The sequence below is a fragment of the Oncorhynchus masou genome, chromosome 31 (genome assembly GCF_036934945.1).
Source record: "Oncorhynchus masou masou isolate Uvic2021 chromosome 31, UVic_Omas_1.1, whole genome shotgun sequence".
Classification (NCBI taxonomy): domain Eukaryota; kingdom Metazoa; phylum Chordata; class Actinopteri; order Salmoniformes; family Salmonidae; genus Oncorhynchus; species Oncorhynchus masou.
The window spans coordinates 46,498,229-46,523,234 of NC_088242.1; the positions used below are offsets into that span (position 1 = coordinate 46,498,229).

The 25,006-nt window shown below is 40.0% G+C and overlaps 2 protein-coding genes across 8 annotated transcripts in view; both read left to right on the top strand.

Moving 5' to 3' along the window:
• Positions 1 to 14,271, top strand: part of LOC135524025 (dnaJ homolog subfamily C member 7-like) — a 59,873-nt gene extending 45,602 nt beyond the window's left edge. For all 3 annotated transcript variants that reach the window (XM_064951146.1, XM_064951145.1, XM_064951147.1), the window contains 6 exons: positions 1,829 to 1,920; positions 2,305 to 2,378; positions 2,581 to 2,727; positions 3,150 to 3,302; positions 5,592 to 5,666; positions 11,795 to 14,271. In XM_064951146.1, the coding sequence (XP_064807218.1) occupies positions 1,829 to 1,920; positions 2,305 to 2,378; positions 2,581 to 2,727; positions 3,150 to 3,302; positions 5,592 to 5,666; positions 11,795 to 11,832 (579 nt within the window). In that variant the 3' untranslated portion in view covers positions 11,833 to 14,271. The remainder of the gene's footprint in view (positions 1 to 1,828; positions 1,921 to 2,304; positions 2,379 to 2,580; positions 2,728 to 3,149; positions 3,303 to 5,591; positions 5,667 to 11,794) is intronic.
• Positions 14,272 to 16,687: 2,416 nt separating this feature from the next.
• Positions 16,688 to 25,006, top strand: part of LOC135524027 (ATP-citrate synthase) — a 147,111-nt gene continuing 138,792 nt past the window's right edge. For 2 of the 5 annotated variants that reach the window (XM_064951149.1, XM_064951152.1), the window contains exon 1: positions 17,017 to 17,252. The gene's annotated coding sequence lies outside the window, so the exon portion shown is untranslated. Of the gene's footprint in view, positions 16,903 to 17,016; positions 17,253 to 25,006 lie in introns of those variants that run through there. The other 3 variants (XM_064951153.1, XM_064951151.1, XM_064951148.1) reach the window with 3 other exon arrangements.

The following is a 25,006-nucleotide window of genomic DNA, read 5'->3' on the forward strand; positions in this document are numbered from 1 at the left end:
TCTGCAATTTTGTTTCTGGTGTCTTTTGACAGCTCTTTGGTCTTGTCCATAGTGGAGTTTGGAGTGTGACTGTTTGAGGTTGTGTGCAGGTGTCTTTTATACAGATAACAAGTTCAAACAGGTGCCATTCATACAGGTAACAAGTGGAGGACAGAGGAGCCTCTTAAAGAAGTTACAAGTCCGTGAGAGCCAAAAATCTTGCTTGTTTGTAGGTGACCAAATACTTATTTTCCACCATAATTTGCAAATAAATTCATGAAAAGTCCTACAATGTGATTTTCTCTTTTTTTCTCATTTTGTCTGTCATAGTTGAAGTGTACCTATGATGAAAATTACAGGCCTCATCTTTTTAAGTGGGAGAACTTGGTGGCTGACTAAATACTTTTTTGCCCCACTGTATATATAGTTATGCACGCTCAAGTTTTCTGTTTTTTTTGTCTTATTTCTTGTTTGTTTCACAAAAGATATTTTGCACTTTCAAGGCATGTTGTGTAAATCAAATGATACAAACCCACCAAAAATCAATTTTCGTTCCAGGTTGTAAGGCAAGAAAATAGGGAAATTGCCAAGTGGGGTGAATACGCAAGCCACTGTATCTTACACATCGGTCCCCGATTCAAATGTTTATCGCAGTAACAGGCATCTTCATTATAGCCACTTTTACATATTCCGTCCAAATAGCCGTAATACTTTAAGAAAAACATGTTTTATAATACTGGTTTTGTTGACCAGTATTATAAACAGGCGGCAACACGTATTCCTTATGGAGCCGCACACTGCCCACTCTCCCGCTACACATGGACATGTGAACAATGACCGACATGGAGCTCCAAGATGCACAAATTACAAACATAGGAAGCATTTAATATATTGAAATAAACAAGCTTTTTTTCTAATTAGTGTAGCGAGTGTTCATGTGCATCTGAACATTGCATCCACTTGGAGGATTGCAAAAGGATAAATTACTGAAACTGAATGGGCTCCTGAGTGGCTCAGCGATCTAAGGCACTGCATCTCAGTACAAGAGGCATCAGTACAGTCCCTGTACTGAATCCAGGCTGAATCACATCTGGCCGTGATTGGGAGTCCCATAGGGCGGCGCACAATTGGCCCAGTGTTGTCCGGGTTTGGCCAGGGTAGGTCGTCATTGTAAATAAGAATTTGTTCTAAACTGACTTGCCTAGTTAAATAAAGGTTCAATAAAAAAATACATGAATAAAAAGTGCCATTGTGCAACTTGACCTAACATTTCAATACATGATTGGCTTTACACACAGTTAATACTCATGATATTGGCGAAAGAAGTACAACAATAATATACATTTAGGATAAATTCATTACTTACAAAAAAGGGAAAACATGAATGCGCCAAACCATTTATAAGGGGAATTAAATCATGTGCGGTCATGACGAGAGCGGCCGAGTCCGCTTCATCACACGAACAGAGCGCACGTTTCTTAGAATTTAACCTTTTGCCAAGTTGTAAAAAATTACATTGTTTAGGAGTGCAAAGACAAATTCAAGTTCCTGCTCACACGTACTTCAGAGAATAGGCCTTCCCTAACAGAAATATGCAAATACATGCTAAAATGCGCCAATAGGATCTCACCAGCTCGTGCTTCGCTCAGCCTAACTCCCTCCTTGCTTGTTCTGCCCAATGTGTCTCCCAACTCCCATTTGAAAAAGGCCCATCTTGGGGTTAGTTAAAAGTACATTTGATAATACTTTATGTATGTTAGCAATCCAAGCTAGATTCTGGAAGTTGAGTTCCTAATTGTTTGAAACGCATGCCATCTGTTCATTTGTGTCTTTACTTCCTCTCCTTCAGCTGAATAAACCTGATCAAGCAATCGAAGATTGCACAAGTGCAATAAAGTTGGACGACACATATATCAAGGCCTATTTGAGACGAGCCCAGTGGTAAGCTATGAAAAGTACTTATAACAAGTGGCTCAGCGATAATCAGCAATCAAGTCATTGAGATCTCCCATGGTGGGTGTTTCATGCAAACACCTTAGATGACGGCAGTTTTGTTGTTAGCCAAGGTTTGCTAGCAAGAACTACCCTCTCCTGATATGCTGTGGTGTGGTTGCGTCGCCGAAATGTGCTTAATATTGAGACATTTCAATTCTGGTCGCTAACTCGTCACCGACCGTTAAGTCGCTGTGTCTCTCCTCTTGTTTCCCCCTTCCATTGAAAATGACTGATCACTGGTAGCTAGGCTGCTGAATATCGCTTTCAAGAGACTCTTTGCCTCTTGACTCTGAGACAGTGAGACACTTAACTCGGCTTTTTTTTCTGCAGTTATATGGACATCGAACAGTATGAAGAAGCTGTACGGGACTATGAAAAGGTCTACCAGACAGAGAAGACTAAAGGTATGTTGGTATTGCAACCATAGTTTACTTGATAGTCACCAGTGGAAAAATAATGGCAGAGGTTGAACAGTACTCATTTTCTTTCTTAATTTTCTTGATGGTGATGATTGATTACATTATTGCATTTGTTCATTCGGGTGAATTTGTTAACAAAACAATTCTCTTCTGTCTTTCCCTCAATTTCCCTTTCCCTCTGTATAAGAACACAAGCATCTCTTGAAGACGGCTCAGTTGGAACTGAAGAAGAGCAAGCGGAAAGATTACTACAAGGTTCTGGGGGTGGGAAAGAATGCCACAGAAGATGAGATTAAGAAGGCCTATCGGAAACGGGCCCTCATGCACCACCCAGGTACACCAACATACACAGGCAACACCATTGAGGAGTAAGACTGACCTGTGTTCAAATAATATTTATTTTCTTTCCGTTACTCCAGGCAGGCTCAATCAAACTATCAACGTTTTTGAAAGAAAACCAACACTATAGAATAGATACTTTATTGTCAATTGGTTAGAACGTAAATTTGTCTTTTGCCTTTCCCAACACCCCCATATATAGACTCCCACATTGAGAGGCACAGGGTCAGCTGCAGTGCAGCGCCCCTGGATGGAGAGCAATTGTGCCTTAAGGGCATAATTGCAGGAGGTGATCTAAGGGATCAGAGAGCAGCCATTCCCATTTTCATTTTTGTGTCTCTGGGAAATACCAGCTGCAACGCAACGGTCAAGAAAAGCGTTCAAATTTTCACCTAATGTTTTCTATTTGCCGGTCAGATCGTCACAGTGCGGCCACGCCAGAGGTACAGAAGGAGGAGGAAAAGAAGTTTAAAGAGATGGGCGAGGCCTTCACTGTGCTCTCTGACCCCAAGAAGAAGACTCGCTATGACTGCGGCCATGACCTGGAGGAGGACAGCAATAATATGGGAGGTCAGTAACCACCAATCTAAACTCAGCAAAAAAAGAAACTTCCTCTCACTGTCAACTGCATTTATTTTCAGCAAACTTAACATGTGTAAATATTTGTATGGACATAAGATTCAACAACTGAGACATAAACTGAACTAGTTCCACAGACATGTGACTAACATAAATGGAATGTGTCCCTGAACAAAGGGGGTGTCAAAAGTAACAGTCAGTATCTGGTGTGGCCAGTGCATCTCCCCCTCATAGACTGCACCCGATTTGCCAGTTATTGCTGTGAGATGTTAACCCACTCTTCCATCAAGGCACCTGCAAGTTCCCGGACATTTCTGGGGGGAATGGCCCTAGCCCTCACCCTCTGATACAACAGGTCCCAGATGTGCTCAATGGGATTGAGATCCGGGCTCTTCGCTGGCCATGGCAGAACACTGACATTCCTGTCAGGAAATCCCGCACAGAACAAGCAGGTATGGCTTCTGGCATTATCATGCTGGAGGGTCATGTCAGGATGAGCCTGCAGGAAGGGTACCACGAGGGAGGAGGATGTCTTCCCTGTAACACACAGAATTGAGATCGATCCCGTTCCAGAGTACAGGCCTCAGTGTAATTCCTTCGACGATAAACGTGAATCTGACCATCACCCCTGGTGAGACAAGACCGTGAAGAGCACTTTTTGCCAGTCCTGTCTGGTCCAGTAATGGTGGGTTTGTGCCCATAGGCAACGTTGTTGCCAGGGATGTCTGGTGAGGACCTGCCTTACAACAGGCCTACAAGCCCTCAGTCCAGCCTCTCTCAGCCTATTGTTTACAGTCTGAGCACTGATGGAGGGATTGTGCGTTCCTGGTGGAACTCGGGCAGTTGTTGTTGCAGGTGTTGTAACACGTAGTCTGTCGCTGCGAGGATGATCAGCTGTCTGTCCTGCTTCCCTGTAGTGCTGTCTTTGGCATCTCACAGTACAGACATTGCAATTTATTGCCCTGGCCACATCTGTAGTCTTCATGCCTCCTTGCAGCATGTCTAAGACACGTTCACGCAGATGAGCAGGGCAGCAGCATCTTTCTGTTGGTGTTTTTCAGAGTTTTCAGAACTGTGACCTTCCGTCTGTAAGCTGTTAGTGTCTTAACGACCGTTCCACAGGTGCGTGTTCATTAATTGTATATGGTTCATTGAACAAGCATGGGAAATGGTGCTTAAACCCTTTACAATGAAGATCTGTGAAGTTATTTGGCTTTTTATGAATTATCTTTGAAAGACAGGGTCCTGAAAAAGGGGCGTTTTTTGTTGAGTTTAGAATCAAATTCCATTATCCTAATCTTAAACACTACCCCATAACCACTGATTTAGGATTATTTTTCTTTACCCCAAATCCTAGCCCTAACTATTTCGCTATTCCTAGCGACTGAGGATCTGCCGAGGATCTCCCCAATTTCGTGACATCCATTTGGTAGTTAGTCTTGTCCCATCGCTGCAACTCCCGTACGGACTCTGGAGGGGCTAAGGTCGAGAGCCATGCATCCCGCACTGCTTATTGACGCACTACTCGTTTATCCCGGAAGCCAGCCTCACCAATGTGTTGGAGGAAACACAGTACAATTGGCAACAAGAGTCAAAGCAGCCAACAAGTGCTCAGCATATGTGGGAACTCCTTCAAGACTGTTGGAAAAGCATTCCAGGTGATGCTGGTTGAGAGAATGCCAAGACTGCAAGCTGTCAAAGGCAAATGGTGGCTACTTTGAAGAATCTCAAACATAAAATCTTTTGTTTTGTTTAACCCTTTTTTTGGTTACTACATGATTCCACGTGTTATTTCCTACTTTGGATGTCGTCACTATTATTCTACAATGTAGAAAATAGTCAAAATAAAGAATACCCTTGAATGATTAGATGTTCTAAAACTTTTGACCGGTAGTGTAGTTTAAGATTACCTTACCCTCAATGCTGGTCTGAACCATAATATCAACATCAAACCACATGTTTCGGGTCAGATTATCTTACCCTGGGTCCTAACCATAACCACTGAGGGGACAAATGCAACACTGGCCATTGATCAGCGTCGGCCTCCTTACTCTCTCATGGTCAAGAGTCGAAATGTAATTCTATGAGAATGGCATATCTCTGAAAAATATACATGTGATCGAATTGTGCGAGAAATAGTTGCCAATTTTTTAAATGTTTATTCCCAGTGCAGTCTTTGATACAAAAAAGGTTTGTTTTGATGTGTGGATGTGACTGAATTGGGGGGAGAATTAATATTGCACGTTGACACTTTGACTCATTGTTGTTGTTTCTCTGCAGATTTCAATGCCAACAACATCTTCAAGACCTTCTTTGGAGGCCCAGCAGGAGGATTCAGTTTTGAATCCAATCACAGTATGTAGGAACAACAATGATAATGATGCTTTTTTTACCTTGAATTTGTACACAGGTTATTCAGACCCCTTGATTTTTTAATACATTTTGTTACGTTACAGCCTTATTCTAAAATTAATTAAATACCCCATAATGATAAACCAAAAACAGGTTTCTATTAATTTTTGCAAATGTATTCAAAATAACATACGTAAATATCACAAGTATTCAGACCCTTTACTCAGTACTTTGTTGAAGCACCTTTGGCAGCCAATACAACCTTGAGTCTTTGGTCTGATGCTACAAGCTTGGCACACCTGTATTTGGTGAGTTTCTCCCGTTCTATGCAGATCCTCTCAAGCTCTGTCAGGTTGGATGGGGAGTGTCGCTGTGAGATGGACAGCTATTATCAGATCTCTCCAGAGATTCTCGATCGGTTTCGAGTCTGGGCTCTGGCTGGGCACATTCAGAAAATTGTCCAGAAGCCACTCCTGCCTTATCTTGGCTGTGTGCTTAGGGTTCTTGTCCTGTTGGAAGGTGAACCTTTGCCACAGTCTGAGGTCCTGAGCACTCTGGAGCTGGTTTTCATCAAGAATCTCTCTGTACTTTGCTCCTTTCATCTTTCCCTCGATCCTGACTAGTCTCGCAGTCCCTGCCACTGAGAAACATCCCCACAGCATGATGCTGCCACCACCATGCTTTACCATAGGCTTGGTGGGAGGTGTCCTCCAGACGTGATGCTTGGCATTCAGGCCAAAGAGTTCAATCTTGGTTTCATCAGACCAGAGAATCTTGTTTCTCATGGTCGGAGTCCTTTAGGTGCCTTTTTGCAAACTCCAATTGGGCTGTCATGTTCCTTTTTTACTGAGGAGTGTCTTCTGTCTGGCCACTCTACCATAAATGCCTGATTGGTGGAGTGTTGTTGGAAGGTTCTCTTTTCTCCACAGAGGAACTCTGAAGCTCGGTCAGAGTGACCATCGGGTTCTTGGTCACCTCCCTGACCAATACCCTTCTACCCCGATTGCTCAGTTCGGCTGGGCAGCCATGTCTTGGTGGTTCCGAACTTCTTCCATTTAAGAATGATGGAGGTCACTGTGTCCTCCTGGACCTTCAATGCTGCCGAAATGTTTTGGTACCCTTCCCCAGATCTGTGCCTCGACACAATCCTGTCACGGAGCTCTACGGGAAATTCCTTTGACGTTATGGCTTTGTTTTTGTTATGTGAACTTTGGGACCTTATATACACAGGTGTGTGCCTTTCCAAATCATGTACAATGAATTGAATTTACCACAGGTGGACTCCATTCAAATTGTAGAAACATCTCAAGGATGATCAATGGAAACAGGATGCACCTGAGCTCAATTTCAAGTCTCGTATTAAAGGGTTTGAATACTTATGTAAATTAAGTGCCTTGGTCCTCCTTTCTTTTTGATGACCAATTTACCGCTTTTACCGAAGAGTACCTTCTGTCGACTGAAATTTGCCAATATTTCTTAACTGTTTTAACTTTGTTTTTTTTGTTTTTTTCCATTTATAATAGAATATTCGAAACATACAACATACTTGCAGTGAAGCCGCTCAACTACTACATAATGCCAGTCTTCCAACAGCTTCCAATTCAGGGTCAATGCCCTGCTCAAGGGCATGTTAACCGATCTATCACCAGGCCAAAAGACGTGAACCCGAACCCTCCAAGACCCCCCCCCCCCCCCCACACACACACACACACACACACACACAATTCCCCAATAGCTGTCCCTCAACCGTTTCAGACCCCTCCCACAGTACCCCCCCCCCAGAAAAAAATATAAATAATACAATTCATTCCATTCCCCACCCCCAAGAACCCCCCAATGCACAAACAACCAAGAGAATAAACTAAAGATTAAAAAGGAAATGTAGAAAACACCAAACAACAATGCAGAGAAATTATACATTTACACCAAAGGACATCAAGGACAACTAAAATCATAACAGCAATGCCAACTGTATATGTTTCTGTGCATGTCTGGCACTATTACATGTATGTGTGTGTTCTTGTATGTGTGTGTTCTTCTCTATGTGTATATTTGAATGAGTGTGTGTGTGTGTGCATGTCGACAAACACCTGCACGGCACCAGCCTCAGGCAAACCGGCATTAGTTGTAAAAACACTGACACTTAGTGTCATTCAAATGTACTTTTTATTATGTTTTATTTAGATTTTTTAATTATTATTTTTTCCTTTAATCTTTGACCATTTTATCTCTCACACAGCAACTCCACTCCCACTTGTCTCCAATTCCACATACCAACCCTCAGCTTCCCTCAGCCCATCCCATCCACCTCTGCTGGCCACCCACTTTCGAGTTTCTACGCAACACATATCTTTCAACTATGCTGTGATGTTTAACGTACAATTTCTTATCGAATAGAAGCCACAGATTGCGAGTTGAAGATAAATACTTTTACTAAGAGTATGAGCAATTGACTGACCTGGTCTCTCCAGATGTCCTAACAGTACTATTTCTATGGTCAATTTTAGATCAATGCTATGCATTTTCAGCCATTCCTGAACCTGAGACCAGAAACAGGCCACCTGAGGGCAATACCAAAATAAATGGTCTATCGATTCTGTGTCCTTACAACAAAATCTGCAGAGCATCGATGATTTCATGCCCCAAATATTCAACATTTTGTTGATGGCAAGAAATCTATAATAATTTTAGCTGAAAAGCATGAAGTCTTGACTATTGCGTTTTATATATCAACTCATACACCCTGTACCACGGAATCTGTACATCAAAAATCTCTTCCCAACTATTTTGCAATCCGTATGGCGCATTTGTCAACATCCTGGTCCTCAAATGAAACTGGTGTACTTTCCGATTTATGCGATTTTTATTCCTCTGCCAGTTTTGACCCTTTATATTGGGCAGACAGACCAGTTCCCTACCTCCTCCCGCTGCCACCCGCCTCCTCCATTTTTGGGGCAATGCTGTAATCAATTGGTTGTACTCTTGGATTGAGCAGACCTTTCCGTACAATTCTGATAACTCCTTGAAGTACATAACTCTACCATTCCAATTTACATTATCATTTAACAACAAAATACCCTTTTCAAACATCTTTCCCATAAATACAGGTATTTTATCAACCAGCACATTTGAGTTCAGCCATAATATTTATTCTATCTTTTCAGGGGGATGAAATTGAAGCCAGCTCTGCAATGCTTTTTCACCATCAGCCCATTTTATAGGTAAACTGCAGGGTAATGTAAAAGTTGTATTTTTTAAGGATCCAATACGTAATATTGTACATAATTAGGTTTTAGTCCAGAGAGTACAGAAGTTATCTAGATCTTCAATGAGACATTTGCAGGGATCTAGCTTGCGGAATTAATACAAAACTTGAGTCATCGGCATACATGGACACCTTTTTGTTTTTAAGCCTTGGATTTCTAATCCTCTGTTGTTATTGGATCTGATTTTAATAGCTACCATTTCGATGGCCATAGAAAATAGATACGGTGACAGCAGACACCCTTGTTTAACTCCTCTTGACAATTCAAAACTCTGAGCCATTATTTACTATTTTATAGCTGGGGTTGCTATAATTTTTTTACCTATTTTATAAGAGAATTACCAAAATAGAAAAAATCCAAGCATTTATAAATAAAATCCAGTGTTTATCAAATGCCTTTTCAAAATCTGCTATAAATACCATTCCTGGCTTCTTAAATATTTCATAGTCTTATTTCTAGTCGTTGTCGAATATTATCTCCAATGTATCGTCCATGTAAAAAACCTGACTGATCAGGATGAACAGTACCTGGTAAAACCTTTTTAATTCTGAGGGCTATGCATTTTGCTAGTATTTTTGCATCACAACATTGAAGTGTAAGGGGCCTCCTGACTGTCTTTGTATTTGCCATCTGGGTCTTGTTTTAATAATAGAGAAATCAGACCTTCCTGCTGAGTACCTGACAGACTACCATTTCTATAGGGGTAGTTAAAACAATCTAACAATGGAGCTTTTAGTATATCAAAAAATACTTGATATACCTCTACTGGTATGCCATCAAGCCCTGGCATTTTTCCAGACTAAAAGAGTTGAATAGCCTCAATTCTTCCTCTGTAATTTGGCCTTCGCACTGATCTTTCTGTACATTTGGTTAATTTTCCATTTTTTTTATATTATTTGGAAAGTATTCCTTACCATAATCTTCATTCAGTGGGAAAGGATGAGACGGAAAAGAGATCTGCCTAAAATAATTAGCTTCCTCTTAAAATATAATTCAGAGAATGATACAGCGTTCCTGTATTGGAGATTCAGGAGGAATTTTGTTTATTTTTCTCCATATTCCATCCAGTTTGCTATATTTTTGTAATAGATTACATTAGATCATTTTTGAAGTACCTCAAGTTCTTTTTCCTCTAACTTATTTTGTATCTCTGTGGTGTTGCTATCTACCTGTACTATTAGTTCATGGATTTCCCTTCTTAGTCTCGTCTCTTTAGCCAGAAACTGCTTCTTTAATTATTATTATTAGCACGTCCGGTGAACAGGTCAGGGTTCCATAGCCGCAGGCAGAACAGTTGAAACTGGGACAGCAAGGAGAGAGAGAGAGATTTTTGCAATGTTACGTAGATGGAAAAAAGCTGTCCTTGAAACAGTCTTGATATGTTCGTCAAAAGGGAGATTAGGGTCCAGAGTAACGCCGAGGTCCTTCAGTTTTATTTGAGACGACTGTACAACCATCAATAATTAATTGTCAGATTCAACAGAAGATCTCTGTGTTTCTTGGGACCTACTAAAACAAGCATCTCGGTTTTGTCGGAGTTTAAAAGTAGAAAGTCTGCAGCCATCCGCTTTCTTACAGTGGAGCAAAAAAGTATTTAGTTAGCCACCAATTGTGCAAGTCCTCCCAAATACTTATTTTCCACCATAATTTGCAAATTCATTAATCATACAATGTGATTTTCTGGAGAAAAAAAAATCATTTTGTCTGTCATAGTTGAAGTGTACCTATGATGAAAATTACAGGCCTCATCTTTTTAAGTGGGAGAACATGCACAATTGGTGGCTGACTAAATACTTTTTTGCCCCACTGTATGTCTGAAACACAGGCTTCTAGCGAGGGCAATTTTGCAGCTTTACCATGTTTCATTGAAATGTACAGCTGTGTGTCATCCGCATAGCAGTGAAAGTTAACATTATGTTTTCGAATGACACCCCCAAGAGGTAAAATATATAGTGAAAACAATAGTGGTCCTAAAACGGAACCTTGAGGAACACCGTAATGTACAGTTGATTTGTCAGAGGACAAACCATTCACAGAGACAAACTGATATCTTTCCGACAGATAAGATCTAAACCAGGCCAGAACTTGTCCGTGTAGACCAATTTGGGTTTCCAATCTCTCCAAAAGAATGTGGTGATCGATGGTATCAAAATCAGCACTAAGGTCTAGGAGCACGAGGACAGATGCAGGGCCTCGGTCTGACGCCATTAAAAGGTAATTTACCACCTTCACAAGTGCAGTCTCAGTACTATGATGGGGTCAAAAACCAGGCTGAAGCATTTCGTATACATTGTTTGTATACGAAATCTTTGATGCAAGAGAGAAAGAGACAAGAAAGTAGTCAAGATGACTATCTGGATTAAGTCTCCATGTATATCTCACTAGGTCTGGGCTTTTTTAGTGTCCAAATATCCACTATTTCTAATGTGTCCATAATATTTGTGATTTCCTTAAGGGCACGGTGATGATAGTTTGGAGTGATTATATTTACAGTCCATTGAGGTACTTAACATTGTTTTATAGTCTCCTACCATAATGATTAGATCATTTGTTGCCTGTAAGTTGAATAAATTGGTATAAATGTTTTTGATGAAGTGTGGATCATCCTGATTTGGACTATATAGATTAATGAGCCAAATCTCTTTTTTGTCCACTTTTATATTCAAAATATTATTTTTGCTTTGTTATTATGGGGTATTGTATGTAGGTTGATGAGGAACAGTTTTTATTTAATCCAGTTTAGAATAAGGCAACAAAATGTGGAAAAACTCGACCCTGGTAAACTTTCCAAAAATACTGTAATTATACACTTTGTCATGGATTTCAACCCAGCAAAGTAACATTTCTTTTTTTTCCACCCTCTAGACCAAGCACCTGGAAATGTATTTTTCCAGTTTGGCTAGAAATGAAGAATGCCATTGGGAATGCTGTAGCCCTGTGGTGGACAATATTAAGTCGGACGCACCCTCACAACCTGATTTTTATGCTCCCAATGTTTTTTGCAAAATGTTTTTTTTCACATGCTAAAAAGACACTCAGTGTTGATATCTGAGCAAGAGAGATGGTGCTCATCATGCTTGGCATCTTCCTAAAATCTTTTTGGCTGTTACCACCACATTTGACAATATCCTCTTCAAATTCAAACTGACAAGGGCGACTTTTGGTAGGTTTAGTAACTAAGAACGTAGCAAATTAAATAGGTTAAAGGTTTTTTGACAAGGGGGTTTTGGAAAAACTTGAATCCTCAGGAAATTGTCTTGATTCTCTTTTGTGAGTATTTGTCGCAAAGCATGTTTTGAAGGCATGAAATAGGAGTACTGTTGCCAAAATATAAATGTCATTGCTTGAATGGAAAATGTTTGCTGCTGTACCTGGAGCAAGTAGAGCTTTGTAAATGAACACATGGGAGTGCAACTCCGTTGTTAATTTTAGTAGGTCGCATGATTTTTTTCATTCACACCACATAGAGGTCGCCCGGAAACACAAAGTTAGCATGGGAATCATTTGGCGTTAAAGCAGAAACTGACCTTAGGGCAGAGCCTAGGAACTACTTCAGTCCCATGTAGAATGAGGCCTGTTTTCATTTGTTGGATTTTCCTGCAGACTCAAACTACAGTTTCATGTTAGTCTCCATTTTGCTCATTGATGCATTGTGCATTTTACTGGCATGTTTTAAGTCTTATTTTGTGCTCCTAATTTGATTAGAGATTTTGTTCAGTTCTCTTAAATGTATTTATTTATTGTATATTCAAACTGTATCCATCTCAATGACAGTGTTGTTGATATTCCATTTGATTTCTAATGTTTTCTATTGAATAGGATGTAAAAAAAAACATATCCTTGACCCACGTATGTAAAGTTTTGACCTCTTAATAGATCTATTTTTCTCCATGTGGTTTTCTAGCATTGCTTTGACCCCATAATACGATGCATCCGGTTTCAACTCCCAAAGTAAACATTTGAAACTTCAGCAGCTAGTCTTGTAGATCAGTTTCTAACTCTGGTCCAGGCGAAGTACATGTTCCTCTACAAACTAGTAGAGGAACTGTGTAGCAGATGGACCAGAGCTAGTCAGTCCCTCACATAAGTGGTGCCTTAGATGTTGACTAGACTGGACACGCTTGCGTGCAAATGTTAATTTTATCCATCTTTTTCTTTAACCTTTATTTATTGAGGCAAGTCAGTTAAGGACATTCTTATTTACAAGTATGGCCTAGGAACAGGCCAGGGGCAGAATGACAGATTTTTACCTTGTCATCTCTGGGATTTGATCTAGCAACCTTTCGCTTATTGGCCCAAAGCTCTAACCGCTAGGCTACCTGCAGACATGATCAGGACACGCAGGTTGAAATATCAAAACGAACTCTGAACTAACTATATTACTTTGGGGAGAGGTCGAAACACATGAAAAATGTAGCTAGCTACCTTGCTGTTGCTAGCTAATTTGTCCTGGGATATAAACATTAGGTCCTTTCTTTCTGGATCTTTGTAGAATTTTGGCCATTTTGAGTCACACAAGTGTGTGTTCTCTTCTGTCAATCCACATATAGAAGTGGAAACCTTGGTGGTTTCTAGTAATCTCTCCTTTAGTTTTGTTCCTTCTGTGGACTTTATATGGCAGTTGGTGACCAACTTTAAGATGCATTACCACCAACTGGACTGGAGTGGGAACCTCAGTTCATCCTTCAATCACCCATGTGGGTATATTCTCCTGAAAACTAATGAGGAGATTGGAGAGGTGGGACTTGCAGCGTGTCACGAGTATAAAATAGAACCGTCTTCTATTTTAGCGCCTAGCTACTCAGACGCTCATTGACACGCACAAGTTGTTTGGTTGAAATGATTGAATAATGTATGTGTACATTTATTTTGCAATAAATGTTAGGAGAACCTTACTGACTGACGTTGCTTAAACACAAAGGTTGAGAAACTCTCTTGTTAAAGTGTGCTAACTAAAGTCACCTATTTTAATTGTAATTTTACTTTGAAGATGTTTAAATTTAAAGTCTGGCCAGTCTAGGCAATGGGATTTTGAAAGAAGATACTTGACAAAAAAAACAGATCCCTTTTTTGCACCTAGAATCAGCTCTCATTGAGAGGCTTTTATTCTGCTTTTGGGGATTGTCATCATGCCTTGTATCTGTCATGAACGTTTGGTCAGTATGTCCCTCTCAATCTGTGTTCTTCTCACCTGTGTGCCAGGTGGTAGGTTGAAACCGTGAACAGAAACGCTACATTTTCATGATCCTAGTACCTGTGTACTTTTTTTTTTTTATTTTTTAAGAATATGCCTCTGTACAATGTTTTGGTTGAAGGAAATAAAAATGAATATTTTCCCCTTATCTCTTTGTCCTCATTGTTTTACATTTGAGTGGAGATATTGCTTCCACTATCTCTGATTCTACAAGTATAGTTTCAGAAAGCTAGTATTCTTTGTCAACATTACAACAATACAACACTGACACATGGCTTTGCCAAATTATACCAAAAAAATATGAATTTTCCCCATAAATTATAAAGCTAGGATTTCAACTAAATGTATACAGAACAAAAATATAAACTCATCATGCAACAGTTTCAAAGATATGAACTGTACCTCAGTATATAAGGAAATCAGTCAATTGAAATACATTCATTAGGCTGTAAACTATGGTTTTTACATGACTGGACAAGCTTGCAGCCATGGTGGGCCTGGGAGGGCATATGCCCAGCCACTTGGGAGCCAGGCCGAGCCAATCAGAATTGATGTATTATCTGGAACATAGGGGTCTATTAAGTCCATATCAGAGTGGATTCAGAAAGGGAAGAACTACCCTTGATGCATTAGTTAGTTCGGTGGTGACCAAAGATTTGGCAATGAAGTGATGTTAATAGTGTATTTTGATATTGAAAAAGCATAATATGCTTATATTATGATACAAGGTTTACTGATTTAAATTGAATGAAATGCGTATTAGTGGGAGAATGTATAACTGGATTAAGGATTTCTTCTTTGATTGACCCATGTCATGGTGGGATTGGAGTTATCAAGAGGAGGTGGAAAATGCAACTCCACAGGGTAGTGCTATTAGCCCTTCTTATTCATGTTGATGATTGATATCTTTGGGGATATGGGACAGGGTATAGGTGCAACGTTATATGCAGATGATGGTGCCTGTTGGAAAAGGGGAAGGAATATTCCTTATGTAATAGAGAAAATGCAAGGTGCCTTTGTAGCAGTAGTGGAATGGTCCTTATGAGGTTTCAAGTCACTATCTAAATCTTGCCATATGTTGTTCGCTAACAAAAAATAGATGAACGAATGGAAATGGTAACAGAATTGAAGTATTTCGGGCTGAATTAAGCTGTTAGCCCAGTGGTTAGAGCGTTAGACTAGTTACCGAAAGGTTGCAAGATTGAATCCCTGACCTGACAAGGTAAAAATCTGTCGTTCTGCCCCTGAACAAGGCACGGTTCCTAAGCTGTCATTGAAAATAAGAATTTGTTCTTAACTGACTTGCCTCGTTAAATAAATCAAATTGAGACTGAATACGTTCTTATGTTTAATCTAATGAGGATGATAGTTGGGCATGATTGGGGGCAGATAGACCATTTTTAATGAATATTTATTGTACTTTGATGAGATCGTCCATAGATTATGGGTGCTTTGTATATGGTTCTGCGGCTTTTACATCGCTGTTGTGCCTTGATAAGATGCAAGCAAGGGCACTCATGATGTGCGATGGTGCATTTGTAAAGCCTCAACACTGGTTGAGGCTTTGCAAATAGATACTGGGGAAACACCACTATCCCTTGGAAGAGTTAAGCTAGCCTTGGCATACTGGGCAAGACTGAAGGGTAGTACGGTAGATCATCCTACACGGACACTATTGGAAGACCTGCTGTGAATATGAACAATATCAAAAGAGGGGTTTTGGTGCAGAGATTGGAAAAAGGGTTGATTACTGTTGACTCAGATATTGTCATAGGGCCATTTGTGTCAATAGGAAATGTACCACTGTGGTTTTAAACAAGACCACATGTTGATCTTAGCCTGATGGAAGAACATTAACAGTGGTGTGAAGAAGATAATGAAGGAACAATGGTGGATCAGTATATTAGTAATCAGTTGTTTTCTTGTCTTGCAGTGTATACAGATCCCATGAATGGGAGGACAGGAGAAGGTGTATTTATTCCTGAGTTCGATGTTCATCTATGCAAGAGACTAACACATGTATTTGTATATTCAACAGAAATTGTTGCAAATAATTTGTTGGATTGCAATGGATAGAGGAGGTGCAACTAAGAACAGTGACTGTTCGGTGACTGTGACTGTTCAGACTCTGCATCAGTTTTGTGTAGTTCAAGATCTGGAAAGTCAGAATGTGAGGGTTTATGGTTAGACATAATGATGCTGTTGTTGGGGTTACAAATAGGTTTTGAAATTCAGTCCTGTTCGATTCAGGCTCTTCCACATGTTCATGGAAATTATATAGTAGATATTAAAGCAAAAAAAGCAGTGAAAACAAATATTGTGGATATACTGGTGCAGTTGGGTAGAGGGTAAATTAAAATATTGATTCGGGGTGATGGGAGTAGTGAGGTTTGTAGGGAATTGTTTTATTTTATTAGAAATTCAGGGTTAGGTAAGAGAATATAGTGGTGTAGATAGGTCGTGACCGGCCTCACACAGTAGGTGGCGGTGTATGCAGATTGTCAGTTGGTTGCGATTCGCCAATAAAACTTAAATAATAAGAAACCTTTCCCAATGGCTGTGGGTGTAAAGGTTTGGAGGAATATCACCACGTGGTTATTTTTGAGCCAATGGAACAGCCGAAGAGGTTGTAATCGTATCTGCAGATTATGGGGCGACAAAAACGAGTGAGGTGGCAAGAGAAGACTGATTTATTTGGCGTAGATCGCGCAGCCCTCTAAACTAGCTCGTAGCAACCAGGACATCATTTTACATCCCTAGGACGTAGCATTCGCATAAGGTATGATTATATATGTTCTGACTTTCTTCATGTCTTGCTACATCGAAATTTGCCTAGAGAGCTATGCGCGCATGATGCTAGGAAAGTCTGGCGGGATTGTCACTACAAAGTAATAAACCCCGCCCATTTCTACAATTCCTCTAAACATTTTATTTTAAACCTAACCCCAATTCTAACCTTAAATTAGTCATTTTGACTAATTTTGTGGCTTTCGACTCTGACTTTGTATATAGAAGCTAATGGAAACCACCTGACGGTGTAAAATCTGTCGTTCCCTACTTCCTACTTAGCTAACTACTGTAGCTAGCTGGAGTTAGTTCAGCAGCGACTAAATTTCAAACAACGTGCTGGTGAGTTTGTCCTGCAGGACTCTTAACGTTACCGTTAGCTAGCTAATTTAGCCAGCTAGCAAGCAACCAGAACATTCATCTTTACCGTGCCTGTTAAGCTAAAGCGTTTACCCACCCCAACCCAGGACGGAGTAGCTCACTGGCTAGTTATCTAGCTACAAGCTAGCATGTGATGCTAAATATTTTTATATAATTTCTACTGGAGGTAGTTTTGCTATCTGCACTCAATCACCAACCCAGGAGGATGTTGTTCCGGGCTCAATGCTGTTAACGTTAGCTACTGCTAAACACTATCATGTATTTAATTTGTCGAAGAAATGAGGGTGTGGAATTAAGTGTTGAAGTGTTGTGCGTCTTTATAGCTAACTTTTGTTTGTTCTTACCTTGTTAGCTGGCTAGCTGCTTAATTAATCAGACCGTGAGTGATAAAAGCTTCCTGTTTACAGTCTGAAATAAAGCAGGGCTCTACACCGAAATATTGTACAAGGAGCACGTTTGCGCTCCAGTTGAAAGATATATGCGCACAAATAAATTTAGCAGTACAATTCAAATTATTTTATATATTAAAGGTGAACTGATACCGTTTTAACTATTTTGCAGATAGGAAACGGATAGTTAAATATCAGTCAAAGTTGATGCTGCAAAACCAACTTTATACGAGTTTCTATAAATAGGTTTTATTTGACTCAACATTTCATGATGTACGCTAAACAGGTATTCCCAAACTGGGGTACGCACAATGCTGTCGGAGGTAAGCCAATAAATGGGGAATCACCGTTTTAAAAAAACATCAATCTTTACACATTTTCAAACATTCCGTCTGATTTTCCAACAGGGCTATACATTTGGGTGAGGGGGTTTTCATTTATTTATTTCACCTTTATTTAACCAGGTATGCAAGTTGAGAACAAGTTCTCATTTACAATTGCGACCTGTCCAAGATAAAGCAAAGCAGTTTGACACATACAACGACAGTTACACATGGAGTAAAACAAACATACAGTATAAACAAGTCTATATACGATGTGAGCAAATGAGGTGAGAAGGGAGGTAAAGGCAAAAAAAAGGCCATGGTGGCAAAGTAAATACAATACAGCAAGTAAAACACTGGAATTGTAGATTTGCAATGGAAGAATGTGCAAAGTAGAAATAAAAATAATGGGGTGCAAAGGAGCTAAATAAATTAAATACAGTAGGGAAAGAGGTAGTTGTTTGGGCTAAATTATAGGTGGGCTATGTACAGGTGCAGTGATCTGTGAGCTGCTCTGACAGTTGGTGCTTAAAGCTAGTGAGTAGTTCGTTCCAGTCATTGGCAGCAGAGAACTGGAAGGAGAGGCGGCCAAAGAAAGAATTGGTTTTGGGGGTGACTAGAGAGATATACCTGCTGGAGCGTGTGCTACAGGTGGAAGATGCTATGGTGACCAGCGAGCTAAGGGGGGGACTTTACCTAGCAGGGTCTTGTAGATGACATGGAGCCAGTGGGTTTGGCGACGAGTATGAAGCGAGGGCCAGCCAAGGAGAGCGTACAGGTTGCAATGGTGGGTAGTATATGGGGCTTTGGTGACAAAACGGATTGCACTGTGATAGACTGCATCCAATTTGTTGAGTAGGGTATTGGAGACTATTTTGTAAATGACATCGCCAAAGTCGAGGATTGGTAGGATGGTCAGTTTTACAAGGGTATGTTTGGCAGCATGAGTGAAGGATGCTTTGTTGCGAAATAGGAAGCCAATTCTAGATTTAACTTTGGATTGGAGATGTTTGATATGGGTCTGGAAGGAGAGTTTAGTCTAACCAGACACCTAAGTATTTGTAGTTGTCCACGTATTCTAAGTCAGAGCTGTCCAGAGTAGTGATGTTGGGCCGGTGCAGGTAGCGATCGGTTGAAAAGCATGCATTTAGTTTCACTTGTATTTAAGAGCAATTGGAGGCCACGGAAGGAGAGTTGTATGGCATTGAAGCTTGCCTGGAGGGTTGTTAACAGTGTCCAAAGAAGGGCCAGAAGTATACAGAATGGTGTCGTCTGCGTAGAGGTGGATCAGAGACTCACCAGCAGCAAGAGCGACCTCATTGATGTATACAGAGAAGAGAGTCGGTCCAAGAATTTTGTTTGGTAAAGTTCATCTTTATGTCCAAAAACCTCATTTGAAATTGGCGTGTTATGTTCAGAAATGCATTCTCTCAAACATCCGGTGAAAGTGCAGAGCCACATCAAATTGCAGAAATACTCATAATAAACATTGATAAAAGTAACCGCTGCGTCAGATTAATGCAACCGCTGTGTCAGATTTCAAAGGCTTTACGACGAAAGCACACCTTGATATTTATGTTCGGTCAGCACCTAGCCACAGAAAGATATACAGCCATTTTCCAAAGGAGAGGTGTCAGAAATAGCGTTATACATATTCACTTACCTTTGATCTTGATCGGAATGCACTCCCAGAAATCCCAGTTCCACAATAAATATTTATTTTGTTCGATAAAGCCCAGCATTTATGTCCAAATACCTCCTTTTTGTTCACGCGTTTAGACCTTAATCCAAATGCTCAATGCGTGGTCGCTTAGTTCAAAGTCCAAAAAGTTATATTACAGTTCGTAGAAACATGTCAAACACTGTATAGAATCAATATTTAGTATGTTTTTATCATAAATCTTCAATAATGTTTGAACCGGACAATTCCTTTGTCTTTAGAAATGAAAAGGAACGCAGCTACCTCTCACGGCCACACGCATGATTTAGCTCATGGCATTCTGCCAGACCCCTGACTCAAACAGCTCTTATTCACTCCCCCTTCACAGTAGAAGCCTGAAACAAGGTTCTAAAGACTGTAGACATCTAGTGGAAGCCTTGGGAAGTGCAATTTGACCCCCATAGACACTGTTTATTCGATAGGCAATGACTTGAAAAACTACACACCTCATTTCCCACTTCCTGGTTTGATTTTTCTCAGGTTTTTGCCTGCCATATGAGTTCTGTTATACACAGACATCATTCAAACAGTTTTAGAAACTTCAGTGTTTTCTTTCCAAATCTACTAATTATATGCATATTCTAGCTTTTGGGCCTGAGGAGCAGGCAGTTTACTCTGGGCACCTTATTATCCAAGCTACTCAATACTGCCCCCCAGTCCCAAAGAAATTAGGCAAGGCCCCTGAACTCTCCTGTATTTTGAAGGCTTACGAGCCTGCTGGTGCCTACCATCGCTCAGTCAGACTGCGCTATCAAATCATAGACTTAATTATAACATAATAACACACAGAAATACGAGCCTTAAATACGGAAACTATCATCTCGAAAACGAGACGTTTATTCTTTCAGAGAAATATGGAACCGTTCCGTATTTTAACTGGTGGCATCCATAAGTCTAAATGTTCCTGTTACATTGCACAACATTCAATGTTATGTCATAATTACGTAAAATTCTGGCAAATTAGGCGGCCCAAACTGTTGCATATACCTTGACTCTGTGTGCAATGAACGCAAGAGAAGTGACACCATTTCACCTGGTTAATATTGCCTGCTAACCTGGATTTATTTTAGCTAAATATGCAGGTTTACAAATATATACTTCTGTGTATTGACTTTAACCTCTTGGTGTCAGTTTTAAATGGGATATTTTGTCAGGAAAAGATGCAAGAATATGCATATAATTGAGCTTTGGATAGAAAACACTCTAACGTTTCCAAAACTGTAAAGATATTGTCTGAGTATAACAGAACTGATGTTGCAGGTGAAAGCCTGAGAAAAATCCAATCCGGAAGTGCCCCAGGTTTTGAAAGTGTTGCGTTCCAATGACTCCCTATATGGCTGTGAATGTAACATCAACGAGCTTACGCTTTCTGTTGAAGAATAGCCGTATGGGGGCACATTGAGTAAGTGGTCACATGGTGTCTCCGAGAGAGATTCTCGCGTAAAGTGCAGAGGTAGCCATTACTCCAATCGGTCCTAGAGAAAAAGATATTATCCCGACGGATATATTATCGAATAGATATTAGAAAAAGAGCTTGAGGGTGGATTCTAAACAACGTTTGCCATGTTTCTGTCGATATTTTGGAGCTAATTCTCGTGAGTGAAAACATCTGAAGTTCATCAAAGGTAAACGATTTAATTTGATTGCTTTTCTGATTTCCGTGACAAGTTTGCCTGCTACTAGCAAGGCATAATGCTATGCTATGATAAACTTACACAAATGCTTGTCTAGCATTGGCTGTAAAGCATATTTTGAAAATCTGAGATGACAGGGTGATTAACAAAAGGCTAAGCTGTGTTCCAATATATTTCACTTGTGATTTTCATGAATAGGAATATTTTCTAGGAAGATTTATGTCCGTTGCGTTATGCTAATTAGTGTCAGATGATGACAACGGTCCCGTTCACGGGATGCAGTGTCACTACAGGTTAACTAGTGATTATGATTGATTGAATGTTTTTTTATAAGATAAGTTTAATGCTAGCTAGCAACTTACTTTGGCTTACTGCATTTGTGTAACAGGCAGGCTTCTCGTGAAGTGCAATGAGTGGGTGGTTAGAACGTTGGACTAGTTATCCTGTTGAAACTCCCCATCCCGGATCCGGGATCGTGACTAAAGCCTCAGGCTCATTAGCATAACGCAACGTTAACGATTTCTGAAAATCGCAAATAAAATTAAAATAATGCGTTTGCTCTCAAGCTTAGCCTTTTCTTAACAACACTGTCATCTCAGATTTTCAAAATATGCTTTTGAACCATAGAAATGGACTAATTTGTGTAAGAGTATGCAAAGCTAGCATAGCATTTTGTGTAGCATGTAGCACGCAACATTTTCACAAAAGCCAGATAACCAAATAAATAAAATCATTTACCTTTGAAGAGCTTCTGATGTTTTCAATGAGGAGGCTCTCAGTCACATACCAAATGCGCAGTGTTTCCTGAAAGCGTCTGTGTGTAGGAGAAATCGTTCCGTTTTCTACATTGCGCCTGGCTACTGAAACGAACCGAAAATGCAGTCACCTACAACGTAAAACTTTTTCCGGATTAACTACATAATATCGACCGAAACATGGCAAACGTTGTTTGGAATCAGTCCTCAAGGTGTTTTTTCACATATCTCTTCATTGACATGCAGTTCGTGGAAGCTTGCTTTCCTCTCTGTATTCCTTGGAAAAATACTGGCAGGTGACTTTTGCGCACCAATTTCGGCGCAGGACACCGGGCGGACACATGGTAAATGTGGTCTGTTATGGTCAATCTTCCAATGATCTGCCTACAAATACGTCACAATGCTGCAGACACCTTGGGGAAACGACAGAGAGGGTTGATTCATTCCTCTTGCGTTCACAGCCATATAAGGAGATCATGACAAACAGAGCCTCAAAAATCCTTGTCATTTCCTGGATGCCATCTCATCTTGGTTTTGCCTGAAGCTCACGTTAAAGGGCACGCACAGAGAAGATCTTTGTATTTCTGGACACGTCAGAGTGTTTTCTTTCGAACAGTAGCAATTATATGCATAATCGAGCATCTTTTTGTGACAAAATATCTTGTTTAAAACGGGAACGTTTTTCATCCAAAAATGAAATTGCGCCCCTAGAGTTCCAAGAAGTTAACTGTAAGGTTGCAAGATTGAATCCCTGAGCTGACAAGGTAAAGAAAATGTCGTTCTGCCCCTGAACAAGGCAGTTAACCCATCGTTCCTAGGCCGTCATTGAAAATAGGCATGTGTTATTAACTGACTTGCCTAGGTTAAATAAAGGTGTAAAAAAAAAACTTTTTTAAATCGGCCAAATCGGGTTCCAAAAAGAACGATTTATGATTGTTATGAAAACTTGAAATCGGCCCAAATTAATCGGCCATTCCGATTAATCGGTCGACCTCTAGTTCGGACGTCCAACATCCATTTCTAGTGAACAAATCAGTAAGTGCAGAGGCTAGAAGCTCTTTTCTGTCCCTATGGACATGGCACGCATTCTGTTATCCCAGACTAATGTGTTGATAACAATCAGAATTGAACAACAGGCTAAATTACCAAGCCATTGATTCTCAGGTCCTGCAAAGCCTTGGACTGACCAGACCTACCAGAAACTAGTATTGTCAGCTATCAACCCTTCAGTGTGGAAGAGTTTTGGCAGTTTTCAAGTGTTTGGTGGTTTTCCTGAAGGGCAACCTGTGGTATCCTTGGAGTGTGCCGTTCCCACACATTGATTAGTGGGTTTGACATAGTTGTATTTTTAATGACTCCAAGTTCCTGAAGAGCTGTCGTCTGCAAGCTCGTTAGTCTATTGTCCCAAAGCCAGCCCAAACCTCCTGGTTTAACATATGCCATCAACTTAATTAAACCAATCAAGATTCCAAACAGACCAGTTGGGTGGTTACATCAAAATAGGACAGAAGAACATCAAACCTGTCCTAAAGGGTCACAGTCCAGCTGGTTGTCTCTTTCCTTTGATTGAACCACAACTGGGGGCAGATTGAGCAAAAGGTTTACGCGTGTAGTTACCAGTAGACCTAAAATTAAACAAACATAACGATAACACTTTCTTGGCATTTATTGTCATTAGTACAGAAATCACTTTGCGGTCAGGATCAGGAGAAATTGAACAGTACAATATATTGGATTGTATATTCCGCAGGCTGTTCACTATTCTCGTGACACACTCGGTCATCCTCATACAGCATTATCTTTAAATTCATATGGAGTGTTTTCACATGTTGTCAGATGAGATTCAGATGAACGCATTTATTAGATTAAGAAACAAAATGATACTCTGCATCCTATAATAATTTAGCCTACTACTATCTTGATTAATCTGTACCCTGGTTTCTGAGTTCAAATGCAGGCACTAATTAAAAGGCAAGAATGGTTTTGAGTTTACCCTGACACAGTGCAATCTACACAACAGGTGGTGACTGAAAAGCCTTGAGTAGTTCTAAGCTGACATATGGAATTGTTTAAAGATGGTTATACCATGAATCATTTAGCTATTTGATTTTGAATTTTAGAACCCCTTTAGGTATCCCCAAAAAATATTAAAACAAATTTGGATAAAATATTAGATTTGGCCTTTACTACTGTAGCCCAGAAAATGGCATTGAATAACACATTCATCAATGGCAAAGACAGTTAAAAAAATAACCTGGGTTCCTATTATTTATGAAGTCTGTCCTAAATCTAGGAGATTTCAGAAAGCTCATGAAATATTCCTTTTATACACATTTAACCCCTTTTTGTGGGATAGGCACAACTACCTTTATACTTAAGTTCATGTAATTTTTTTAACAGGTACAGGTTACCTTCAGATGATTCACGTGACTCTTGTGGTGGTCATAGAACAACACGGAGAGTCTCCCCTTTTCATAGTGGTCATAGTAGTTTGTAGGTCAAACCGTTGGGACTAGAGGTCGACCGATTATGATTTTTCAACGCCGATACCGATTATTGGAGGACAAAAAAGCTGATGCCGAATTTTTGTAATAATGACAATTATCACTTATTTTAACTTATTATACATCAATAAAATCAATTTAGCCTCAAATAAATAATTAAACATGTTCAATTTGGTTTAAATAATGCAAAAACAAAGTAGATGAAAGTAGATGTGCAATATGTGCTATGTAAGAAAGCTTACATTTCAGTTCCTTGCTCAGAACATGAGAACATATGAAAGCTGCTGGTTCCTTTTTAACATGAGTCTTCAATATTCCCAGGTAAGAAGTTTTATGTTGTTATTATAGGAATTATAGGACTATTTCCCTCTACCATTTGTATTTCATTAA